General features: G+C 38.3%; 1 protein-coding gene across 11 annotated transcripts in view; it reads right to left on the minus strand.

Moving 5' to 3' along the window:
* The window catches only part of SDCCAG8 (serologically defined colon cancer antigen 8), a 251399-nt gene that overhangs the window by 81058 nt on the left and 143119 nt on the right, over nt 1-27222 (minus strand). For 10 of the 11 annotated variants that reach the window (XM_027564711.1, XM_027564710.1, XM_027564706.1 and 7 more), the window contains one exon: nt 966-1093. The exons of the other annotated variant lie outside the window; for it this stretch is intronic. In XM_027564711.1, the coding sequence (XP_027420512.1) occupies nt 966-1093 (128 nt within the window). The remainder of the gene's footprint in view (nt 1-965; nt 1094-27222) is intronic. 11 annotated transcript variants of the gene reach the window in all.

Consider the following 27222-nt stretch of genomic DNA (forward strand, 5'->3'; position numbering starts at 1 on the left):
ATCAGCTTGGAGTATGTGGTGTGGAATTATAATGACTGACACTGTCTTGTTTTGACTAACACTGTCTGTGAACACACAACTCAAAAGTGAAAGGAACTACAGAATGCTCCGACTGAACAAATCAAACTGCCTATTTTCAAAGTGCATTTTACTTTCAAATTAAAGGTAAAGAGTTACTGGCCAACTCAGCCTGCAGAATAGCGCCAATGTGATGAAAGATGGCAATTTTTAGCCAAGCTGCCAGCTGTGGTCAATGCCTTGTATTAGTGAATTTTAACAGCAGTTGTGAGAACTTGAAGAATGCAAAGGATTAAACATCACTTTAGACTGGGTTGGGGGAGGTGGGATAATCATACAAATGCTAAAAATGTTCGAAGCTGCAAAGATTAAATAAAGGAACATATCAATTTGGAGCCACTGAATTACATCCAGCTGCGACAGTGAATTAAGAACCGATTAATGGCTAAAGCTTTTCTCCAGTTTGGATGCTGAAGCAAACTCATTAGGCTTTTAGAGTAGCTATAATGTGTGTACTGTGGGAACTGTTCAGTGCTATTCAGGAGACTCTAACTGTAAGCTCAGAGCATTTCCCGCAGAGCTTCTGATGCTATTTTCTTTATATAACATGTGTGCCTGAAAACCCAGCCAAAAACAAGCCCTTTGTTTTTCTACTTTGTTGTGGTCTCTCTCAGCTTTACGTTTCTTGAACACAGGTAAATAAACTCATAATCCAGATGGTGCAACAGATGTGAGAGCAGCACTCTGAAATCAACAGACAGTGGGCAATACTTTCCATTTTCTCTTTTAAACGCTAACTAATATGTAATTCGGAATCTCCGGTGTAGTTAGCATCTGCTCCCTTCGGCCAGCCAAAGGTTACAGGTGTTCCTGATGTCATTTCACAGTAAGGCGTGGGCCTGGCTTGTGAGCAAGTGCCCAGGCTCTAATCTTTCCCTACCACCTACCAGTTTTGTCATGCTGGGCTTCCATTTGCTGTATCTTCTGTGTCAGCTCCTGCTCTCTTTGCTGGGCCTGAAGGGCTTGGGCCTTTGCTTCATTGCTAAAGCTCTGCTGAATGCTATCTTTTTCCAGTCTACAAGGCAGAGAGGAGACAGACAGAAATTTAATCTACAGATGCACTAACTCCCATCATTTCCCCTACAGACCTCAGAGAGCTGATATGGAGTAAACTGTTCAGCATAAGCAGACAACAATCTTTCCACAGACTCCCAATTTTCAGGGGGGAGTTCAAAGGACCTTTTGAGCAATGTTTAATACCTGCCATAAATCCAAATGGACTTACCTTATAAGCAACTTTAAAAATCAAAATATCATGACAACTGAATTAATGGTGTTTTGTAACTTTAAAACACAAACATTATTTTCTATAACATTCTCATTGTTGCTGGTCGCCAGTTAATCTTTTTTCTCCTGAATGGTCAATATTTCCTAAAGATCCTGAAGTTATAGGATCAATACAGTGTGACTCAATACACCCCAAAACTTAAATTCTTGAAACTAAGCTTTGTGGATCACCTCTGCTTTTCCTCCCAAACTTAATATGGAATCTCAAATATAATGTAGGAGGTTCTATCTAGAGGCAGAAATGCATGCTTTCATTAAATATTTTCACACATTAGGCCATGTAATGTGAATATAAATATGAAAATGAAAAATGTCTCCCAGAACTTCATAATAAAATCTCTTTGGGGTCACACTGAAAGAATTGCAGGATGAGAAGCTTCTGTAGTCAAAGACGAGAGCTCATCCCACTGTGACTGGATATTGACCAGTGGATAGGTCTATACCAATCACAGTGACTCCTAAAGAGATAAACTTCCTAAACAGAACCGGAAGAATGCAAAGGACCTCATCTCTGGCACCACTGTGGATACTGACACTGTGTGCAAGCGTACATACACACACACACACACAATACACACGCTCATGCAAACACACACATTAGGTGGGTTCTTCATACTCTAAATATGGGTAGGTGATATGAAAGTTTCCTTCCATTAACTGGCTGAGTTATTTCTAACTCCTAATCTCCTTGTGGGCATTTCTCATCCATGCTGCTTTAGTTTACTAATTGAGAGATTTACTGTCTCGTCTTTGCCAAACTAAAAATAAACAATCCCATAAACCTATCACTACTAGTCTATGTACCGCTGTGGAACTTCAAATCACTGGCTTCTAATTATAAAGCAACATAAGGAAAGTCTGTATTGAAATTGGTCAATGCATGTGGTAATGTTGTAGTATAAAATTCCAGAATGAAAATACACCCACACCTCACTCAAATGGATCATTGGGGGGCCACGCTAAATGTGAAATAAGGTCCCTTCTGGTACTTTTAATAACAACACCCCTTGGACTGGCTCCAAGGTCTTGCCTCATACTCAGTTCCAAACTGGCATATTGCAGCAAGTGGAGTCGGGCTAGGCCACTTTTTGCCTCTCCAGTCATACCACATATTTTTTGGCCATGGAAAACTGCATGTCTCTATGTTTTGCTGGGATATCTCCACACCCCTCTCACCCTTCTCTGCCCTCCACCAACTCCTGTGTCATCCTTGTCCAATGTATGCTAGCTACTCCTTTAGGACCTGCTCAATATTTCCCTCCTCTTCTCCCCCTTCTCCTAAATTAACTATTCTTTCCCCAAGGTGACATCAGTATGAAAGAAAGCGAAGGTGTTAGTCACTCAGTGTCACATCCAACTCTTCGCGATCCCATGGACTGTAGCCTACCAGGCTCCTCTGTCCATGGGATTTCCCAGGCAGGAATATAGGAGTGGATTGGCATTTCCTCCTCTAGGGGAGCTTCCTGACCCAGGGATAGAACCCATGTCTCCTGCCGTGGCAGGTGAATTCTTGACTACTGAGCCACCTGGGAAGCCCTGTGTACATATGCATCCTACTAAGATAACATTTGTCACAGTTCGGTTGTTGGTTTACTTGTCTGTCTCTTTTTGTCCTATTTGTCTATACACACTGTGAGCCCAGTTCAGTATGTGGCATATAGGAAGTGGGCAGTGAACAATTAATGAATGGATGTTCTTACATACTTGCCATAGGGGAAAGAAGGCTGCAGTCTTTAAGTGAAGCTGCAGAATCTGCTCAGGTCTTATATGTTGAGGCAAAAACTTTCCAAACATGTTAAAAGAGAGAGAGAGAGAAGAGTACAGAAGAGGATGTTTAATGGTGTTGCCAGCTGGAGATGCTGCTGCTCAAAGAGTCAGCTTAAAAAGGGCACCTTGGATTCTTTCATTGAGTAACCATCCCCAAGACAGAGACTTAGGATTCTGAGACTCCCAATACTTGGTGACCAAAAAATGCAGTGTTCAAAACCAATACCCACTGGAGAGCAAAATGGGCAGTAAAAAAAATTATTAATTATATTAATTAGTAATTAATAATAAATTATACTAAGGCAGTCATAACTGGGACTGCCGTTTGTAGACTGGGGCTTATGGTTCACTTACACAAAGGAGTTGTCAATCTCACCAGTCATTTTCAGAATGAGGAGTTACCTGATTATTGATCTCCTAGAGAAAAGAATCATTCTTATTGTAGTTCTCCTCATAGAACAATTTAAAAGGATACTCTACCAACAGTTTGTTACACATCAACTTTTGTTTCTTGGCTCCTTCTCCAACTTTTACTCTTTTTAAGAAACGACACATTTTACTTTCAATTACATAAAAAAATGGCATATTCCTGCTTTCTTACCTTCTTTATATACTCCTTTCCTTCTATGTTGCCCCTTTTCCCTGCAGGTTCTTTCTTTTTTTTTTAAATACAACTTTAAAATGTTAGAAATGCGAAGGAATCTCAAAGTTGTTTAATCAAACTCTTTCACATTATAGTTGGGGAAAAGAAGAGGGGCCATAAAGCGTTAGAAATCTGCTCAAAGGTTACTGTAAATGCTATAAAGGCAGAGGTGGGATTTGATGTATTTTGATTTAGGTAATGCAATAGTGGGTTGAAAGAATTATTAGAAGTTATCTGGGCATTCAAAGACATGATCAGAGAAGAATCCAAAACAATTCATTTAATATTTAACATAACTCTATTACGTGAAAGACATTCTGCTAGGCATAGGTCAAATGAAGATAGGTAAATATGGCATAGTCCTTACACTAATAGGAAATTCAAAATGGCCAGAATAAAAGGTGAAATACACCATAAAAAAGGTACTAGGGAATAAAACTATCAAAGCATAGAAAGAGGTCAATTCCAGCTGGGTGTGAGAGCCTCATGAAAGATAGCTAGGCCAGTCCTCCCCTACTGGTTTTCATTCAGTCCTCACTCAAAATACTGATAATCTCATTTAACCAAACTTATATGGCACCCTACTCCAGTACTCTTGCCTGGAAAATCACATGGATGAAGGAGCCTGGTAGGCTGCAGTCCATGGGGTCCCTAAGAGTCGGACACGACTGAGCGACTTCACTTTCACTTTTCACTTTCATGCATTGGAGAAGGAAATGGCAACCCGCTCCAGTGTTCTTGCCTGGAGAATCCCAGGGATGGTGGAGCCTGATGGGCTGCCTTCTATGGGGTTGCACAGAGTCGGACATGACTGAAGTGACTTAGCAGCAGCAGTAGCAGTATAGTTAGACATATTTTACAAATTGGAATAAAAGCAATGGCAGTAGAGCAGAATTTCTTAGTTGTTATTAAAATAATGCTGAAAGATTCATTCATAATAACTAAAACCTAGAAATAATCTAAATGTCCATGAACTGCTTAATAGATAAACTGTGATATAGCTTTACAATGGAATACTAGGAGTGGTAGTAATAAAATAGTAATAAAAGGTTACATATAACACCTGGGTGAATCTCAAAGACAGTATGCTTAAAGAGGCACAAAAGGCATACTTTATGATTTCATTTACATGAAATTCCAGAAAATTAATCTATAGTGTGACTGATGAGTGTTTCAAGGACCTGGAGGTAGGGGATGGGCATAAGGGAATTTTGGGGATTGATAGAAACGTTCTCTATCATGGTTATGATGGTTCTGTAACTGTGCACATTTGTCAAAACACATTTAATTGCAAACTTAAAATTGGTGATTTTTATTATATTTAAATGTACCTCAATAGAGCTGACTTTAAAAAGGAGCAAATGTACTAGAATTGGAACATCCACATTTTTCTCCAAGTTATCCACATCGCCTGTGGCAGCACACGCGTGTGCGGGTCATGTCGATGCTTACTTGATAAGAATTGAAAGTTATTAATAAAAGGAGGGAGCAGTATTCTGGAGTCTCAAATATGACTAAGTATACACAGAGGTTTAGGTACTCCCTTTTTACAATTATAATTCTGGTTGATTATATCTTCTCAAAACGTCATTTGCTATCCCATTTTTAAAAAATGGATTGAATAGAATGGAATTGAGGAACTAACTTTATGTTTCTAATCCACAGCTTTTCCGTATTGTTTATTTTAAATGTTGCTACTTAAAAAAAAATCCATGTTACAGAACAAAGATGATTTATTAGATAGATTTTTTTTTTAATTTCACTAGTCACATTAAAGGATTAAATGCTTCCAATGATCCTACAGTTCACCAGTGAGTGTGGGTCAGAAATCATGAAAGCCTTAAGAATAACCTGAGGAGAAGGACATGGTGGTGGCAGTGATTTGGGGCCCCAATCCCGTCTGCCATGTTTATACTCATCTTTCTACGAGTGACTGAAATTCTAGTATCAGACACATAACCCTTTTTGCTTAAAAGGTGTTTTTCCCTTTTAGAGTAAAACACAGAGAGCTTTGTAACATTAGCATATTGGTATAATAAAATGTATAAGACCATTTACAACATGCCTATTAGATGAGAGCCATTCTTGATGGACTTATAGACAGAAGTAGCAGGGAGCTAAGATACAGGATGTCCTTTTGTCCCAATAATGGTGATATCATCTTTGATCACTTGGTTGATGTTATTGGTGTCCTGGAAAATGTTTAATAATTGATTCGGAGTGGGGAATCAATTATTAAACAATTTATCAATTATTTGGTAACAATCAATTATTAATTATTAAACAATTAATCAATTATTTGGTAAGCATTTGCAGTGCTTACCAATTTTCAGTGTAAATACTTCTAGCGGGGCCTATTTTACTAATATGATACTATCTTATTCTTGTGCACTTGTTGGCTTTCTATTCCGTAAGCTGTTCCAGGTTCATCTTGTTCTGTCCTTTACCAGTCTTGGAGTCAGCATTCGCTCAAGGAGCTCTTGTGCCTTTTAGTGGAGAATCCAAGATGTGTCACCAGGTGGTGATCATTGCCCCTGACAAGTCTTGGCTTCTAGGTCACCTTAGTAGACAGAGCCAGTATATGAGTATGAAAGTACATATAAATGTATAGATATGAATATTTATCTATGGGCCTTTATATGAATATAAACATAACACATTCAAATTGATGTCTCTAATTCCAATCCAGTAACATAGACAGAACCTAGTTTTCCCTCTTTCTCAAAGTGTAACATTCTTCTCAATAGCGAGAAACTTGGAATCCATTATCTTAAACATACTCATTTCCTTGAACTTTGTATACACAGAAAGTGCTTTCAAAGCTGTGAATCTACTATGGGAAGCAAATCTATGAGTAACTAAAATTAAATATTTCCTTATAGGTTTGCTTTATCTAAAAAATTGAACAATAGTTGATTTATGATATTGTGTTAGTTTCAGGGGTACAGCTAAGTGATTCAGATTCTTTTCCATTATAAGCCACTACAACATATTGAATATAGTTTCCTGTGTCATACAGTAAATCTTTGTTTTTTACTTATTTTATATACAGTGGTATCTACCTATTAATGCTTCTTTTTTAAAAAAAAAAAAAAGCATACACACCATTTTTCAATTGATTCTCTGTATTCTGGGAAAATCACATCTTAAGAGGCAATGGAGTACAGCAGAAAACTCACAGAGCTAGAGTGTCCAAGTATAGTAGAGTATCCTTATTACCTCCTATTACCTATGTGACCATGAACAAGTAACCTAATTCTTTAAATCCGAAGATTCTTTATGGAAATAGGACAGGAAAAATTCTATCTTTAAAGGTTAATAATAATTTTAGTAACATGAGTGAGTGAGTGAAGTCGCTCAGTCATGTCCGACTCTTTGCGACCCCGTGGACTGTAGCCCACCAGGCTCCTCCGTCCATGGGATTCTCCAGGCAGGAATACTGGAGTGGGTTGCCATTTCCTTCTCCAGGGCATCTTCCCGACCCAGGGACCGAACCCAGGTCTCCTGCATTGCAGGCAGACGCTTTAACCTCTGAGCCACCAGGGAAGTCATGTAACATGTTATTTATTAATATTTAGCATAAGCTAAGTTCTTTTTGCATTCTTTTATTAATCTCACACAACTCTAAGAGGTAGGTTCTCTTATTATCCTTACTTTATAAATGAGGAAATTGAGGCCTGGAGAGGGTATACAATTTTTTCAGAGTCACCCAGTTATTAAGGGACACAGCCAGGAAATTCAGGCCTACCTACATCTAGAGTGCACATATGAATCTCTAAGTTTTAGTATCTGACTCTGTCAGCAATGCAGAGAAATGAGATAAAGGGTGACAAGAGTCTTACTTCAATTATCCATATATTTGTGTGTGTCTTTTAATACCCACAGTACATCCATCTTGATAGCCCAGTTCCAAGCTAGTTCTCCTTCTCCTTTCCCATTTGCCCCATATGCGACTGGATCACTTCTTCCTACAATGACACCATCAATTAGTTGTATCCTCCTTAAAGAAATAAACTGACCTGTGCAAAAATATTAAAAGGCACATAAATACATCTCTTGCCTCAAATTGGTCACAGACTTCTAGGATAGATAAGACATGTACATCTTAACTGGAATGTAAGTACCTGAAGAATAGAGATCTTTGTTTTGCTCACTAATTTATACCAAGAGCCTAGAATAGTGCATGGAATACAGTTGTACAGAACAAATATTTGATGAATGATTAATGAGTGAATGAATGAATGAACAACTATTAAGGAGTATAAAATACTAAGTATCCTTAAGGGTTTAAGGATCCTCCTGTCTACTGATTAGAAGAAGAAAATGCGGTAAAATAATCCCTATTTTAGCCAATCATTTAATTTGGTTTTGTTATTGTTATTGACAATAACAATAAAAATAATAGTAAAATTAGTAGACAGCCTGATATCTTCCATTTTTGTGAAGAACCAAAATCCTTTACCTGTTTACCACTAACAAGGACTATGTTCTCACACTGGCGCAAATGGAGAAATCCTGGTATAGAACAAATCGGGAAAGGAAAATGCAAAAGGACTGTTGCTGCTGCTGCTGCTGCTGCTGCTAAGTTACTTCAGTCGTGTCCGACTCTGTGTGACCCCATAGACGGCAGCCCACCAGGCTCCCCCGTCCCTGGGATTCTCCAGGCAAGAACACTGGAGTGGGTTGCCATTTCCTTCTCCAATGCATGAAAGTGAAACATGAAAGTGAAGTCGCTCAGTCGTGTCCGACTCTTCGAGACCCCATGGACTGCAGCCTACCAGGCTCCTCCACCCATGGGATTTTCCAGGCAAGAGTACTGGAGTGGGGTGCCATCGCCTTCTCTGCTGCAAAAGGACTAGGATTCAGTAATCCCTGTTTCCTATGCTGTGCTGTCATTTCAGTTGTGTCTGATTCTTTGCGACTCTATGGACTGTAGCCCGCCAGGTTCCTCTGCCCATGGATTCTCTAGGCAAGAACACTGGAGTGGGTTGCCAAGTCCTCCTTCAGGGAATCCTCCCAACCCAGGGACTGAACCTGTATCTCTTTTATCTCCTGCATTGGCAGGCGTTTTCTTTACCACTTGCACCACCTGGGAAGCCCCAGTCCCTACTTCCTCAAATATGCATCATGCATGTTTCTGAGAGAAAATTATTTATATTTTCTTCACTGCAAAGTGTATCACAATTTTAAGTACAATATTGAAAGATGAATTATCAGATCGGAGCATGAGTTACTTCTGGGAAAGGAAGCAGAAACAAAAGAGGTCAATTTCTTTCAAAGGAAGAAACACAAGAGGAAGGAAATAATTAACAGAAACTTTCCTAAAAATATTTTTGCCTCCAAAAATATTCTCTTTTAGTTTCTCCAAAATAATTTGAAAACTAACCTTCAAGGCCAAGGAGGGTATGGTAGACTCAGTATTGCCTGCTTCTATTACACCTTCCGTATCATTCACAGACAAAACCACAGACTCTGACCATCTCATCATCTTCCAGCGTCTGTGCTTTCTGTTTTACAAAGCAGAGTCTGACGCACTGACTTCTTTATTCTTCATAATAATTCTCTAAGGCAAGGTGATGGAGCAGATATTGTTGTTTGACAGATGAAGTATCTCAAGCTCAGATGATTAAGAGATTTGCTCAACACCACACAGCTAGCAGTAACTTTGGTGTCCTTTCCATTCCATGGCATTGCCCTACATGAGGAGCATTCAACAAATACTTAAATAACTACTTTGTGCCAGGCACAAAAGTGTGGGGGTGCATCAGTATACAAGACACAGACCACGACCATCCCTTCAAAGAGTTCACGGTCTAGTGAAGAACACAAACAAGAAACAGCAACTAAAATAGTGATGGTGGCGGTGGTGTAGTTGCCAAGTCGTGTACGACCCCATGGACTGTAGCCTGCCAGGCTCCTCTGTCCATGGGATTCTTCAGGCAAGAATACTGGAGTGGGTTGCCATTTTCTTCTCCAAGAGATCTTCCCAACTCAGGAATCGAACCTGGGTCTCCTGCCTTTCAGGCAGATTCTTTACCAACTAAAATAGTAAGGTAAATAATAAAAGGGGGCTAAATTCCTACTATCCTACAGTGGATAGGACTGGAGTTGGGGAGTGGCTAGGCATAGTGAGGAAAGATTTCAGGAAGCTTAAAATGTTAGAGGCTTAAAATGAGTAACAATTAGCCATATAAAGAAAGACAGGGATCTTGTTACAAGTGAAGCGGACAACTGGTGCAAAGGCCCAGGGACAAGAGAGAGGATCAGGTGCCTTTGGAAAACTGCAAACAGTTCTGGCACAAGTGGAGGGTGGAATATATGGGCTGTGGGGTAGAAGCGAGCAGTTGGTGGAGGGGAGACTGAAGGAAGATGAGACTGGAGATGTAGGCAGGAGCCAGAACATGAAGCTATTTTTAAGGACTCCATCCTCAGGGAAATAGGGAGCCAATGTAGGGTTTTAAGCAGGGGAGTGTTGTGATCACACTCAAGCTTTAGAAAGATCACTCTGGCGGCAGTGTGGGGAACAGATGGGGAAGGGACAACATTAGAAGCAGGGAGAGCACTTATTACTACAGCAATAGCAAGAGCAATTCCTGTAATGGTTTCTTAGATATAGTAGATATCACAGGTGGATAAAGAGACTGAACAGCCCTCAAATGCACACTGTGGGATTTTCAGCCTTGACATTTTGTGAGTAGCACAGAGGTCTCAAATGCATTAAGTGCTTGCACTGATCAAAGTTCCTGGGAAAATGTCAGGCCCTCCTATGCTCTGTTTTACAATACCAGGGGCCCAGTTCTAAAGACTAAAGAATAAGAACAAACACATTATTGCACGGAAGAATTTAGACCACGATTTTCCCTTTGCATTTTCATATTGTTAAATGTTCACATTTCCATCTCTGGCTTTTCTGTGTAAACTGATTGCATGGGTCCACTCTTGCCTTTCCTCCCTGAAAATTATCATTTTATCTACATATTCCCAATAACTAATCCTTCTGATGAGTAACTTCAAATTAGATATCAGAAGGATCAATCTACATTATAATTGCATTTATGTAACCTGTCAATGGATATGCATCCCTGTCAAATTGTAGAACAACTGATGGAAGATAGTTTCTATTCTATTGTGAAAATGTTTTTGAATTAATTTTCAGGAACCATTTTTAAATGGGGAACATGTTGGTTACTCTGTGTCTATTAAATTTATTCAGAAATATAATAGCAAGAGTCACAAATATTAAATATATTTCATAATGTCATTTCTCAAGCCTAATAGAGTAACACTTCATTTATCTGGAATATTGGCAGTGTTACACCAGAGAGAATTTTCCAGGTATTAGACCCACAGAATTCTGACCATTGCAGTAGAAATATGTCTAAAATATATTACATCTCTGCTTCCTTAAGCAAACTATACCAAATATAACAAACTCTCCATAATCAAGGTTCATGCCTGCTTGCTGCAGCATTCCCTCTGCTCGGAAGCTCCTAGGAACCACTGTTTGGTGCTGAATCTTCAGGTGCCTAACATAGTGACTGGAAATAGCAGGCACTCAATACTATTTGTTACATGGAAGGTCTCAGATGCTATTCTAAGGAAGCAGAAAGTATACAGAAGCACTGATCTGCTTCTTATAATTTTTTTTTTTATTGGTTGGTTTGCTATGAATGCTGCCATGCTTTTTATTTTGTTATGTTTCAAAATTTTAACATATAAAACTGATGCTTAAGATAGTTCCACTGATCCTACACAGAAGACTACGAGGGCTTTGTGATAGTTACTTGCTTCTTAGAAGTGCTTTTAAATTTATATCTCAGTTTATGGCTATGTGTCAAATGGCTGAATTTACCAGAAGTCTACGCTTGAGGAAGTGGGGGAGTTCTGTAATAAAAACAGCAGGATTTTCATTTTTCTAACACGGTGGCCTTTGGTCAAATACCCAGTATGTTTGTACACAGAAATAAGGATTGTGATCTACTGACTGACCTTGGCTTGGTAACAAAAACGCAGTTCATTTTTAAAGTTTGACTGAGAGCTCTAAAACCTCTTCATTGTTGCACAAAGCTCTGGAGCTGAAAAATACTGCACTTATAGAAGAAAGAAACTGACCCAAGTTTTCAGATTCTTACTCCAGTATAATTCTCACTCTTCTCAATAAGAAAATCATTGTTCTTGTCATAGTAATTAGGTCATTTTCCTCATCAAAACATTTCTGTTTTCAGTAATTTTGTGATTTAATGTTATTTCTATTTGGTTCATAACACTTGCTTACAACTGTTCTTATCTACATCCTTAATGGTTTCCTCTGCTTCAGTAACATAAAGTGTTTGTTGGGTTTTCTTCTTCCTCAAGTCATTTCTAAGCCATCATCTTCATCATTCCTATAGTAACAGAACTGCTTTTTCTATTTCTGAAAACCTGCTTTTATCTTTATTCTAAATTTATATTCAAATTCATTTCTAGGAGGCAGCCTGTCTTGAACCTACCCAAACCAGCAGAATTTGTACCCTGAGAAAAGGGACATAAGCAACTAAAATCCTAAAATATATCTTAAAACAATGTTTCACTTTTGACCTTTGTACCCCTTAGTACATAAACTTCACTGCCAGCAGGGCTGGGTTGGCTGTTTTTCTTTTTAGGGATGAGGGAGCAGACTTTGGTGTCAGCCAAACTTGGCATCGGTGTCTCAGTACCTTCACTTACTAGCCATGTGCCCTAAGTGAGGGATTACGCTATCATTCAGTTTTCTTGAATGTGAAATGGGGTTAGCAATAGCACCTCTCCTTATAAGACTAGGAAAGATACTGTATGTAAAATATACTTAGCACAGACCTGACACATTGTTAAATGTTCAAAAATATCAATTAGTGCCATTATTATTATCTGACTCCTTGTGACCCCAGGGACTGTAGCCCGCCAGGCTCCTCTGTCCATGGGATTCTCCAGGCAAGAATACTGGAGTGGATTGCCATTCCCTTCTCCACAGGATCTTCTCAACCCAGGGACTGAACCAGCTCTCCTGCATTGGCAGGCAGATTCTTTACTATCTAAGCCACCAGGGAAGCTCTATTATCATTATTATTTCCTAAAAGATGACTCCTCAGTGTAACAATCAATACGATTACCTCAAAGACAAAAAACACTGGGGAAAGAATAAAAAATTTCCTCAATTTACTGATAAAACCCACAGAGAGGGAGGTGGTACAGTGGATATGAGCTTGGACTTTGGACATAGTGTCTAGATTTGAACCCTGGCTCTACCATGCACTAGTTGTGTGACACCAGAGTGGAGTTTCAGCCTAAGGCTCATTCCATCATTTACTAAGATGATAGTATCAGAACATGTGAGGTAGTCTACATAAAATGACCAGCAATGTCCAGCCCAGATCACCATTTGAAAGGTGCCTAAATTCACATAATGGGCTGGCATCGAATCATTTGTCAAGTTTAATTTCCACAGCTCTTCACATGCAAAGGTAAAGAGGGGACAGTAAGATATGGAAGAAATCATTGTAACGTGCTGCTCGTGCAGCTGTCCTTCAGCTGCTTTCCCTATCTTCTTCCTCCCCTCAAAGTGACAGTTCTTCAGAAAGAGTTAGTCCTGGCTACTGGTTTCAATTGTTTTTTTGAAAAGCTGACATGATTTTCTCACTTTACAGAATGATTCCAATTATTGTAGCAACAGACTCTAGGGTTCACGGCTGCCATCTACAGTGGGCATTGTGGGAAAGCCAGGAAAACCGAGGAACAAAAGGTCAAGGGCTACAGTGGCTCAGACGGCAGCCACTGGCCACACGTGGCTGCTGAGCGCCCGAACTGTGGCTAGTTTGAAGAGAGACCTGCTGGAAGTCTGGACCTCTGTGCAGAATTAAAGATAAAAAAGAGTAAGATACATCTAATTAGTTTATATTGGTTACATGTTGATACTATTTTGTACATTGGGTTAAGTAAACTATGTTATTAAAATTAGCTTTCCCTGTTTCTTTTAAAATATGACTATTTGAAAAGTTTAAATATGTGGTTTGCATTTTGTGGCTCCCTTATTTCTACTGAAGTGTGCGGATTTGAGCAAAACTCCTTTCCTCCTTCCCTAAAGCAAAGCATCATTTTTAATTCTGATGTTCCATAAATCAAACCAACCATGTTACCACATACTAACTTTAAGTACATCATGAAGATATAAAATCTCATAATGTTTATAAAAAGCAAAAATTATTAAAATAACATTTTCTTATCTTGATAAGTTGGTTTGTGTCATCCAGTCATCATTGCTTGAAAGGAGAAACAAAGAAGAACTCTGATAGAAAACTAAGAGCTAAAGCTGAAGTACTCACCGTATTATACAAATGTAAGCAATATAAGCTTTCTAAATTTTTTTTTTGTAAATCAGATTTGGTTTGAAGCAACTCCCAAAATACATATTCATATTTAAAATTAAATTATGAAGCATATTAAAAATTATTCCATACAGCCAAGCTGGCAAATGATAGAAAAATGTCCAGTTATATACATGGATTACAGGCTCCTAGTAAGTTAATGCGTGTATAATTGGAAAATCTTTATCATTTAATAGCCTTTGTATAATTGTTAAATGGGAAATAGCAGATTCTCTAAGATCGGCTCTCTCACAGATTTTTTTACTCAATCTTCAGCAATCATCCTCATATCATTCATTCTTTACTTGTTCATAGTAAGAAACTAACAGTTTCAAAGTCTATCAAGAGTATTAGTCAGTCAAGCTATCAACCCGTGTAATAAACTGTCCTTCTGCCTGGTGAGTTTATCCGTTGCCTTGTAGTTTTTACTTCTTGCAAAACATTATCTCCATTTCGTGAAATACAAATAAGCCACTGAATGGTTTCAAATCTCTACAGACACTGGTGGGGTTTATTTGTTGGAAGAAATACCATTTGAGAACCCGGAAAGGAGAGTGAGTGGGAACGCCAGGACCACATGTAAGCCCTCATGAGAATCATAATTCCAATCATCAATATCATTATAAGATCATTATTTATAGAAAATCTCACTTGAAATATTTATGAATTCTAGGCACTTTCAAGTGTATTTATAGAAACGTTAACACATTATGAGTGCTAAACTTCTCAACTTTTAGAGCGCACTGCCCATGAGCTTGCTGCCTTTCTTCTGAACACGGGCAAGGATACACACAGAAAGGAGGAATATCAGTATGCCAAGAACTGAGGGAGAATGAAATCTATCGCAGAGTTTGACTTAGGGTCCCAGACTTTAAATACATGCCAATAATTCCTAGCAGAAAATTGCTTAAAATAATTTATACCCAAAAGTACCCATCATGTTTTACTCTATGAAATCTTATTCTAAGAGTCAAGCTTTGGAAGGCACATCAACTCAATTAGCTGATTGGCATCAAATTATTTAATCGTCAAATTTATTTTATTTTCTAGAACTGTTGACATATATAAAGGCAAAGCTGGAAGAGCAAATATGGAAGGACTTGCTATGATGTGACTCTGGCACAGCTAACTGTTCAAGTGACGGTCAGAGACGTCTCCCCTCTCTCACTTCCATTTCAGAGCACTGATTACACCCGACGTGAAAGTTACCACCACCCTGCTCTCTTCATGAACGAGAGTGGGAGGTGGGGACAGAGAGGGAAGTTCCACAGGCACGGATGAGATAAGAAAACAATTCCCACGTGATAATTCTCAGATGTCCTGCTACTAGGTGATTTAGATTATTTTGTGTTTTCTGGGAGATATGTGGAGATTTAAAAGAAAAGTTTCCCTAAGTCATATAAATTTGGGAAATAGGGAAAACAAAATTCTTTTCTAAAGAGAGTCATACTATGTGTTAGCATATTAAAGGCTCTGAGAAGCCCTAGTGTCAGGAATCCTGTTTAATTCAACTTTCCAAAAGGAATATTTTCATACCACCCACTACCATCAGAGGCAAATAGCATAATGGATAAAACCTTATTCTGGAGCCTAACTGCCTAAGCGTGAATCCCACCTCCACCACGTGGTGGTGCTGTGACCTTGGTCAAGGTATTAACCTGCAGACCCCCTCAGCTTTCTTATCTGTAAAATGGGACTCATGGCAGAATCACCCTGGAAGGGTTGCATGGAGATTGAGTTAATGTGAGTAATGTGCTCATCTAAGCAGTGTGTCCAGGAAGCTATCTTTACCACAGCTCCTAGGAGGAGTGTTCCAAGAAGCTGTAATTTTTGTTTGTAAGCTAAAACTCCTTGCTTTTTTGTTTCAAGAATCAGTAATCATATGCCTGAGCCCCCAAAAGAAATTAGTTTTCCTTTCGGCCACAGGTCATCTGAGATTTCTACAGAAAGATTTTAATGTGTTTATTCAGACAAGCTATATAATCAATTAATACAAAAGAGCAGTATGTGGAAGGCAGGGAAAAACACTAGATTAGAAGCAAAGAAATGGAGATTCTACTTCTAGCTTCCACTAAATGACTGTTGACCTTGGACATGTCACTGAACTTCTGTGCATCTCAGGTTTCACATAATGAGTATTGGCCTACATGGGTAGTTTCATTGATTCATTCATTTAAGATGATCTTGGGTTCAGGACAGTTCATAAATCTAAATATGCTATTTTCTAGCTTTTACACACACACACACACACACACACACACACACACAGAGTATGTAGTTACATAAACCTTGTCCACTAGGTTGTAGGATATCTGTAAAGAAGAATCATGCTCTTTTCATTTAAAAATTTTACAGTGCTTAAATGTTCCCTCTATAGCTGTAATAGAATATGCATTCAATAAGTTTTCAATGAGGGCCTTCCCTGGTGGTCCAGGATCTAAGACCCCGCTCTCCCAGTGCAGGGGGCCTGAGTTCGATCCCTGGGCAAGGAACTAGAGCTCACATGCCTCCGTTAAGAGCTCACGTGCCACAGCTGAAGATCCCATGTGCTGCAACTAAGACCCAGCACAGCCAAATAAATAAGCAAATATTTTAAAATGAATAAATGTTGAATGAACAACTCTTTAACAGCAATCAACCCTTACCCTTCATTCAAAAAAAAATTTCAAGACCCCTATGATGTAAAACACTCTGCTGGTACAACTAAGTTCACATATTTCTGGAAAGTTATTAGTTCTACCTATAAAGAGCTTGCAAATTGATTTGCAGTATGAATATCAAATGATGACACTAATTGTTGTGGTTTTTGTTCACTATTTTTCAATTTGAATTCCATAATTCAAGTGAGTTTTATGGTATTATTTTACACAGCAGCACCATGCTAGTAACATTACTATCAAAAGGTATTTAGTCACTATGATAGAAGAGTTGGCAAAATCAGTATATTACAATGAAAGCAAATAGCTTCTAATCAATTTTATGTAAAATTTTAGATTAATTGGAATATCTATTGGATGAAAACTTCTTGATGAGTTGGAAGAAAGAAGTACATTTTAGAGTTGGTTTTAAAAAATCACAGAGGTTATCAATTCCCTTTTATTAGAAGAAATCACTATTTTCCCTTCAAATGGATAGTTGTATATAGCCTCATCCAGTCTCAAAAGTGACCAAAAGTGTTGATCTCTACCAACAATATAAACGTAAGTATACATCTTCTGTAACTGCTAATCAAATTTCCGTTCTCTTCACTGACAAAAGCATGTCATAGATCATAGACATTTTCTCTAAAATCAGTGTCCCAAAATACCCTGACCTAATCAGATGTAATCTATTTGATCCAGGTGGCTCTGAGATAGGGAATGTGAACACAGTGCTCACTGAATTTACTCTGAGTATTTAATCTTTGTGAGAAGAATGCAGAAAGTTTTGTGGGTAAATTACTAGATCTTTAAGATCCCCAAATAATTGTGCATTTTCACTGTTTTTCCTGGTGATTGCTTTCTCAAGGCTGCTCTTCTATTGGCATCTTTTTATCAATAACGTAACATAGGAACTTTTCAAGGACAAGAGTGGAAGACATGGGCCCACATAAATGGAAGGCATGATGTGACCAGACAGATGATCAGCAAGATGTCATCAGTTTGCAGAGAGAAGGTTTCGTTTTCATAGGTCTAAGAAAAACTGTTTAAAAGTCTCTTAGCTCCATTGTAAACTGTTCGGATTGTAAATGATACTTAGTTTGCAGGTGTCTGCCTGAAGGCAGGTCACTGAAAGTCAATGAAAATCAGGACAATCTCAGCAACAGAAATTAACCTGCAGATTGTGGCAGGCGAGCATGTATTTCAGAGAGCATTATTCTGACTGAAACAATCAAACCGGACTTCACAAAATGAACAGAGACTTACAACAACAAAAGCAACCAACGGCATCTATTTTAACATTGCAAATTTCTTAGATATTACAGATGCCACCCAACAGTGCGTGCATTCGCTTCCCATATGTGAACAAAACTGAGGCATCACGAGATAAATTTGAATGGAATGTTAATCTTCACTTAAAATTTTTTTTTTCTTTTCCTAGCTGACGACACAATTTTAGTATTATCATAACGGAGCTTCTGGCTGGAAAAAATTAAATTAATGGATGGATAAAAAAAGCTTAGAAACTTAAAAAAAATAAACAACTTTCAGATATCTATACTTGATGGTGTCAAGAGCCAAGATGAATGTATTTCAATTGCAACTTCCAAACTAAACTCACAAATTACTACCATTATGCTAAGTGTTAGCTACCCCACTGTGCAGTTTTGCTTTGTGAATTTTTACCTTCCTCTATGAACACTTTTAGCCACTGATCGCACAGCCTTGCAATGTTTTCTGCCTTTTCCTTTAAATAAACTGGCTCTGGCTCCTTCCATCTGGTTCCCCTTCCGTCAGCAACCCTGCACCTGTTCACACCTCCTCTCCTGTTGGATTCCACTGAACATTTCCTCCTCTGCCAGGGCTATTCTGGCACTCACAACCTTTCTGTCATTCAATCCATCTGTCAGAAGTGAACTTTGTTTACCGCAAGCTTCTGCTTTCTTCTTCAAGAAGCAAAGCCCCTCAAGGTCATTGTCAAATGAACTGTCGGCATGGATTTAAATCCTCTACTGCTAACCAGCAGAAGATGAAGTTCTGTTGTGTAATGTACTTGTGAAAATTACTTTTGGGTTCGGAAAGACAATAATTTGGAGTCAAAGTAGTAAGACATAGTGTTTTAATGATCATTTGTAAAACCAGACAGCTGATATGTATCTCCTTCATGTGTGTCTGCACTTCTTATTATATCGAGTATGAACTATATGTATAAGAAGCAAAATAAAAGTTTTAAAGTGAAATCAAAATATCATAAACAAGTTTACACTATGTAAAAATTGCTTCATACTATATAGCATTAACTTGAGGAATAAATATTTTCACTAATGAATTAGCCAAGGGAAAGAGTATTCCAATTAAGAAATTTTACACTGAAATGCTTAAAATGTACAAATATGTACCATTTCAATTATAAGCTATATATTAACACACAGCTCCATTACTGCTTTGAAAACTTTAACCTATGATATACAAATCAATTCACGGATATTTTAAATTCCATCATGTAAAAAATAAACAACTCTGCTTAAATAATACTCAAATACATGCTGCCAAACATATCATCTATCTAAAGAATGTAAGTTGTATCAATAGGCTAGTTTTGTGAAAGAAATAAACTCATGGAAATTAGGTGATTAGATGAAAATGATACTCTCAATTAAATTTATTCTGTGTCATCTACAGCTATCAAAGACTTATCCTACCTTCATAAATTGAATATGAATCACTTTATGTTGAATTATTCACCAGTATTTTAGACAACCATATTCTTTAGCAAAAGACAAATCAATGACTTGACTCAAATTTCTTGTAAGAAAAAGAGAGATCACTTTTTAGGAGAAAATGTATTTTAACCAAAGCATTTTTACAAATATAATGCTAAATGACACCTTGTTCATAATGTTGCTTTTATAATTTGGGAGAATTATTCCAAGATTTAATGTTATTACATGTGCTTTTATGAAGTAAAATTAATCAAACCTATAAAATTCACTAAATTATTTTTAGAAAAGATAAAAATTAAATTCTTTTCACTGCTATATAATTGAAAGCAGGTTTTATTAATAAAAACATTCTAAAAAACGTAATTAAAAATTTGAATCTTAAGGTTCTGACTGATTAAATGTAATTTACTTAAAAAGACTTTATCAGAGCAATTTTTATGTCTTTTAAGAAAATAATTTTAATACCAAATATAAAAGTAAAAATGAAAACCAAAAACGATAGCTTAAAATCCAAGTGCAGAGCCATTCTTTTTTAGCTCTAATTTCAATTTTATTACTAATATCCAAAATAGTCTATATCCTACAAATCACTCTTCTGTAATATATATATAATATAATTTAACATATGGATTTTGAACACAAAATATGAATTCTTAGAGGTGCTTTCTCTTTCATCTTCCTAAAACATAATTTCTAAATAATTCTTTTTCATGTGGAAAAAATTTCAAAAATAGTATCTAATTTACCCAGCAAATTTGTTAACATTATTTTGGCTACTTTTTTCCTTTAGTGTAATCTGTGCTTTATGGTAGTTTGGTTCCCTGCGTTTCTGCTTCTGAATCACATGGAAAGAATACTGGTAATTTAATCACTTCTGTGGTCTGATTTGCTATATGATAGAAATAAGTATTAGCAAAATGTTAGTTTAATAGAGGTTGCTTAAATTACCGTGGAGAAACTCCTCATTTTTAGCAAATTGCATTTGAAAAACACACTAGCAGGGCTGTTTTGGAAAATTTGTATAAGAACATAAACAAATAAAACCACTCAGTTTAACATCACTTATAGTCACACACAGATGTATGAATGTGCATACACACAAACACACTCACTATTCCCCTCCATAAACATGTAAGAAAAAGAACAGGGAAATAATACTATGATTACTTCTACAAATGGGCTACTTTAAGAAATTCAAAGACTACTGTCAATGTTAATATGCCTAATACATAGCATGCTTATTTTATCTTCTAAACAGAAAACACTTAGGAAAAAGTTTCAGATAGTTTGCTACCAACACCTGAAACACAAATTTCACAGAAAAAATAAAGAGACTTTGAAGCAATGCTGCCGGGTTGCACTAGAGAACAGGAAAGCCGTTTCTAAGGGCACTGCCAGGTAAAGACCAAGAGATGATGTCGTTCACGTTCCTTAACGTCAGTTTTCCTAAAGCAGCATATGGACATAGGATGGAAGGTAAAATATTTAAACTCCTTAACGAAGAACTGACCTTAATTTATCTACATTCTGAAGGAGACATAGTTCTGTTTTTCTAAGAATTGAAAATGATTAAAATACTATTATTTTTCTCTGGTTTATTGATTTTTCTGCCTTTATATTTCATGAAGTCCTTTAACACCGGAGGATATCCATTCTGCCACCCCCTTCCTCAATTACCTTAAGGCAAGACCTTCTTTCAGATGTGGAAATATTTGCAGGACTGCAGGACAAAGAACTGAGACATTTTCATAGAGTTGATTAAGGGGGGGAAACGGATTTGCAAGATTCTGTTAAGTAAGAGGAGACTAAATGACAACTTTAAATCTGCCACAATCATTTACTAATGTGCTGCTATATCAAATAAGTCTAATTTTTTGACAGCACCAAATTAGATTTATTGCAGAAACTGCTGCATAAATAGCATATGGCTATGTTATACCACCTATTTCAAATCCTGGTAATGTTTCCCCCTCCCCCTTCAAAATGAATAAATTGAGCCAAGCTACAAACCTTCTGCAAAGAAAGAAATATACTAGCTCAAAAACAGATGTAGGCGATCTGGATTTCTTTGTTAAAGTAATAGTTTTAACATGAATGTCCCACTTCTATATTTAAAAAATAATGGGCTCCTTAGTAAGTTATGAAATTTACCAGGTCAGTTTTCTCTTTCATTTCTTTCAGAATGACTTACTTCGATTTTTGTTTTAAGGTTTAAGGTTTTGAATGATGCTTACATTTTTATGTTCAATCCACAATTACACAGGGGAAAAAAGAAGGGCAAGTGGCTCTGAATCAAACATGGCTTAAATCAGGTTATAAGAAATTATTAAGCACAAGGGCATGGATCTTACGGTTGTTTTTGGTTTGCATTAGTGAAAGACATGTAATAGAAATCATCAAAAAGTCTTTTCTAATTTTAACTATAGCCTTGATACTGTAAAATCTTTGGTATGTAAAATATATAAAGTGATTGTTCCACGTGCCACACTATACACATGAGGATGGCAGAACCATACAAACTGCAAAAATTAAAGTTCTGTGAAAACTGGGATTGAAAACTCACACAACCATTCTGAGATGGACAATTCTTCCTTTCTCAATCTCTGCCCAATACTCACCCCACCCCCAATGTGATGCAATTCAATTCAGTTTTTCTTTTTGAACAAAAGTTTCAGTTCTTCCTTAGATGGGAAAGACGTTGCAAGGTCTTATCTCAGACCAATGGGCACACCACTGCAAACATCATGGCACTCGGCTACCCCGCAGATTCTCTCTCTGTGGTCAGTCTTCCCAGCTGCCCTATCTGTTACTGTCTGATTAGTTCTGCTAAGGAGCCCCTCCCCTGCCAGCTTTCGGTGCCATCTGTTCTACACAAGATGGCTGCTGCCCAGCAACCTAACACTGCCCTCCTACCTGGCACCCGGCTACCATCCTTACCCCAAAGTGCTAACACAGGTTCTCACTGCTGGCAGAGTCAGGATTTCATTACTACTACTTTGACAAGTGCAGGGTTGTTTGTAATTTCTCTTTTATCCTGATTTTGATTGTACAACAACCTCCCACTGATTCAGTTTGCTTCAGTTTTGTTGCTCACAGATTTTACTCTCCACATTAATCTCCCTCTGGCATGTTACTGCATCTGTTCCCTTTTTTATTATTAATTTTCAAATTCCCACCATTTTTGACAAAAAGGAGGTAATCTACACTCTGTTTCTGCCCATTTCATTTTCTTTAATTTGGAAGATAAGTATGAAAGCATGCCAAAGAAGTTAATTCTCCGTTAACAGTTTATTTTCTGGCATCCCTAAGCCTTTGTATATGAAAAACAGATAGGAATAAATGTTGACTGAATCACAACCACATAGTTGCAATCATTCCTGAATTTAATGAAAAGCAAACATATGAAACAGCATTTAAAAAGTTTATTAGTTACATGAGTTGTCTCATGCTGCCATTCTTTCTTCCACTTTTAACAGATAATTCTTCAGATAATTCTTTGTGTGAGTTAATCGGAGTGCAGGATCTGAGTCTGGGTTCATCTACCGTTCCACCATGAGCTCTATTTTCACCGTAGATGAATTTTATTATTCCTTAATATAATTATCATCTCTCCTCAAACCAAACATTGATGATTATGTCAATTGTGAATGATTGTGAATAAATAAATGCCTTATTTCAGAAACAGGCTAAGAATAGAGAACTGCCACCAGTGCAAAAAAGCAGAGCTTGAAGAGCCCCTAGGTTGAGGAACTGTTTCCATTAGATCTTGTTTAACAAACAGTTAATATCAGGAATGGCAAGATGGTTTTTCCTCTAAAGACGAACAGGGCTACCTAAGATTCAGAAAATAGGGAGTCGTATTATTTAACAATGTACGCTCTTTGTATCCCTAATTTGTCAACACCACCACCTTGCAACAAAGGACTTGAGTAATGAGATCATTGCCCTAACATTTTCTAGATTGAGCAACACACTGTGATCGATAATTCATTTATTTTACATGAATTCATACTTACAGCATTGGAGTCCCTGAATGGCTGAGCAACACCTCAGATTTACAGAAACCTGTATTAGTTTAGATGATTTTCATACTCATATATATCCTCATAAAATCACAGTTAAGATCTCTGGGAAATAAAGTGTGGTAAGACTTCCCAGGGTGATGGAAGATAATCAGAAACAGAACTATGTCCAGGCAGGTGAATCACACTTCAGATCTGCTATTGAAAAACCAGAAAATCTTGAACACTGCTAAAACCCACTTTTAAGGTTCTGTCTTGAACAGCCAGTCCCCTACCTCTCTCTCTTGCATATATTCCAAAAGTGAATTGTTAGGTTATTTTATATAATTCTTTTATGGGTACAGTTATATTTATAACTACTCTCTAACACAGGGTGCCTTGTTTTGGTAAGTCCCCTGGTCTACAATACACTCCTTGGAGGTAGTCACTCATTGGTTTCAAAGGAATGAGTTTAAAAGATACTGGTACCTTCCCTGTGCTCCACCTCTCCACCACCTGGTCAGAGAGAGGCATGCTCAGCCCTCCCACAGGTGACCTGAGCTTGCTGGGCGGAGAGCGGTCACACAGAGCCAAGGTGAAGCAGTCTTTGCTCAGCTGGACATCTGCTCCACATGCTGCTTCTACACATTTTCTGACCTCTCTGGTTCCCATGCTGAGTTCCTGAGTTCAGGGCACTGTCTCCTCTGCTTGGCCTGTCTAATGGAGTGGTAGTTTAATAAAAGTTTGTTTACTGAAACTGGGCTTCCTGGTGGCTCAAATGGTAAAAAGTCTGTGTGCAGTGCAGGAGACCTGGGTTCAATCCCTGGGTCAGGAAGATCCCCTGGAGAAGGAAATGACAACCCACTTCAGTATTCTTCCCTGGAAAACCCTATGGACGGAGGAGCCTGGCAGGCTGTACAGTCCATGGGGATGCAAAGACTCAGACACAACTGAGGGACTTCACTTTCTTTTCTTACTTGAACTGGGCCCTCGTCCTCCATGAGACAAGGCCCGAGACAGGCACTGGGGAGACTGGTTGTACTCCAAGCCTCTTCTTTCCTCAGGATCCTTAAAATGAGCTTTGCTTCCAGGATTTACCAACCAATATTTACCCTTACCTTGGGTATAGTGGGTATACATTCACCCACTCTGTGGGTATCAGGGAGACATTAAATAACAAGTGGCTTATGCCTAATATTAAGTTGGTGATTTTTTAAATACTTCTTTTACCTTAAATTAGCGTTGGACAGCAGATCTTTCCTGCAGAGACATATTTAGACTGAGGACTACTAGGATAACAATTCTGCTCTTGCTTTTTTCCTCCTATTTTCACTGAGGTTGATGTTCAGTGTTTTGAGTCAGGCGAGTGGTGTGGGTAATACTTTCTCGGTTTGCTCTGGGCTTCCTCAGAAAATGAATTGGCAGCCACCGCCACCACGCTCCAGGCTGTGGGCCTGTGTGGCAGGGAGAAGAGTACATCCCCAGTGTGGATGTTCATTGCACGCACATTTGGGCTTCACAAACGTTAAGCAGAACCTGCAGAGACCATTCTCTGGTAGCCTCTGACTCTAACCTCTCTTGCCCTGGGCCACACCTATACGAGGATTCTTAGCCAGTCAAACAGGTGGAGCAGAGTGGACTCAGGCAACGTGGCATCCATCAGAGCACAATGAAATGCCGTGTCTTTCCAGGCTCCCTGACAGCCTGCTCCCTCTGATACTGGGGAGGGGGATGGTAGGGGGTGGGGAGGAGGGAAGAAAAGGAGGACGCAATTTAAAACAGTACCAAGGCCGTCTATTTCAAGACTTAAAGATGTTGGTTGCACATATATCCATTTAAAATTATTTTTGACACGTTCTCTGCTTAATTTATTCATGAAAGGAGTATAAGAAAAAAAAAATGAGCTTAACTTTTAAATGGAAACTTTAGGCTAAAATTTCCTCAATAATTTGGGGAAAAAAAAGATACAGTTCACTATGGAATAGCAAGCATACAAGTCAATGTTATATCATTCCCTTCAAAAGAAGAGATATTGAAAGCCTGGTCTTTTGACCCAAGCTAGTTGTCACCTGAAAAAGAGTGTTTCCTGGCCCATGAACTGACACTTTACAATCCCCAAAGTATTCCTATTTAGCTCTTAAATATGTTTTTACACTTATTTGTGAATACAAATTCCAGATCACAGGTTCTAGAGTTTGATGGATCCAATGCAAACTCTGCCTCCTTTATTCTCACTCCCCCTTCCCGCTGTGTGACTTTTTTGGTTCCCTTTTCCAAGACTCAGCTTCTTCAGACTTGTCGTTCTCACTGAGAAAGCAGGGTGTTTCAAACTTCTTATGTAAAATATCATTTTTATAAATAATATCTAATCTTTTGCAAAGCATTAACTTTGTAAGATGGAAAAAAAGAAATACTAGAAAAAAAATAAAGATACAAAAAAAAAAAAAAAAAACCCAGAGCATACTGATCTTGCACGTGGATGCTGTGGCAATTTAAAATTATAAAAACATTTCCAAACACTCTCATCTTGGATTTATCTTGCCACAGAGTAGTAACACACAACCCACCACGGACCACATTTACTAAACCACTGTTATCTGAAGCCAGGCACAGTGCTTGGCACGTGCTAGACATTCATCCATGCATGCTTTACATCTCTCTTTTTATATTCTAAGAGTTCTCTAAACAGAACCACAGAGCATCCCTGTGGAGAACTGATCATGCCTCCTTGGACTTATGTTGAAAGTGGAGAACATCATTCTCAAGCCAACATGACAGAGAGGTACTCTTCTTTCTCTTCTTTCCACTCCCAATCATCCCTTAGCCAAAGGAAAAAGCTGAGATTGCTAAAAAGACAATAGAGGACATAGAAGGGACCTCTGTTCTTATATTTAGTCGAGATCTCTGACAACCTCCCCACTTGCTTAGTGCAACTCTCTTCCCTCACTCCTGGGATTTTGCTGAGGCTGCCAGCCCCAGGACCCAAAATGGTGTGTGTGCACAGGACTCAGTTTTGAAATTTGAACTGAAGGTTTCAAATGGGAAGTGGAGGAGCCAGGAAATCCCATTCTTACAGTTTGAAAACAAGGCATCTCCTCTATCTTTAGTTCAGATTGAGGGATGTGGCTCCATGGTATGGAAGAACCTGAAAGAATGAGCCAATATTCAGACAGAAGTCAAGCCCTGTGACTGACAGCAAATGACTGCCCTCCAGTGCTGCCTTGAGTCCCTGGTCCAAGAAACCCTAAGGCCCCAGCCACACCTGGGTTTTACATGGTCTGGTCATCAAACTAATCAATTCTCCCTTTTGGGGTTTCTGTTGACCTTAACCAAAGAGTCCTCACTCATACTGGCAATCTGAGAAGTCAAACCACTACATTCAGGAACGTACTTGTGCTCAGTTGTGTCCGACTCTTTGAGACCCTATGGACTGTTGCCCGTCAGGCTCCTCTGTCCATGGAATTTTCCAGGCAAGAACATTGGAGTGAGTTGCTATGCCCTCCTCCAGGGGAATCTTCTTGATCCAAGGATCGAACTCACATCTCCTGTGTCTCTTGGATTGCAGGTGGATTCCTTACCACTGAGCCACTGGGAAAGCCCAACCAACGGTTACTACCTGGAAGCTAAAGGCTCTGGAATGGAAGACAATCATCCTCCCAAAGTTAAAGCACCCATCATAATTGGATAACCTGGTGACTCCTCTCT

The sequence above is a fragment of the Bos indicus x Bos taurus genome, chromosome 16, assembly GCF_003369695.1.
Source record: "Bos indicus x Bos taurus breed Angus x Brahman F1 hybrid chromosome 16, Bos_hybrid_MaternalHap_v2.0, whole genome shotgun sequence".
Taxonomy (NCBI): Eukaryota; Metazoa; Chordata; class Mammalia; order Artiodactyla; family Bovidae; genus Bos; species Bos indicus x Bos taurus.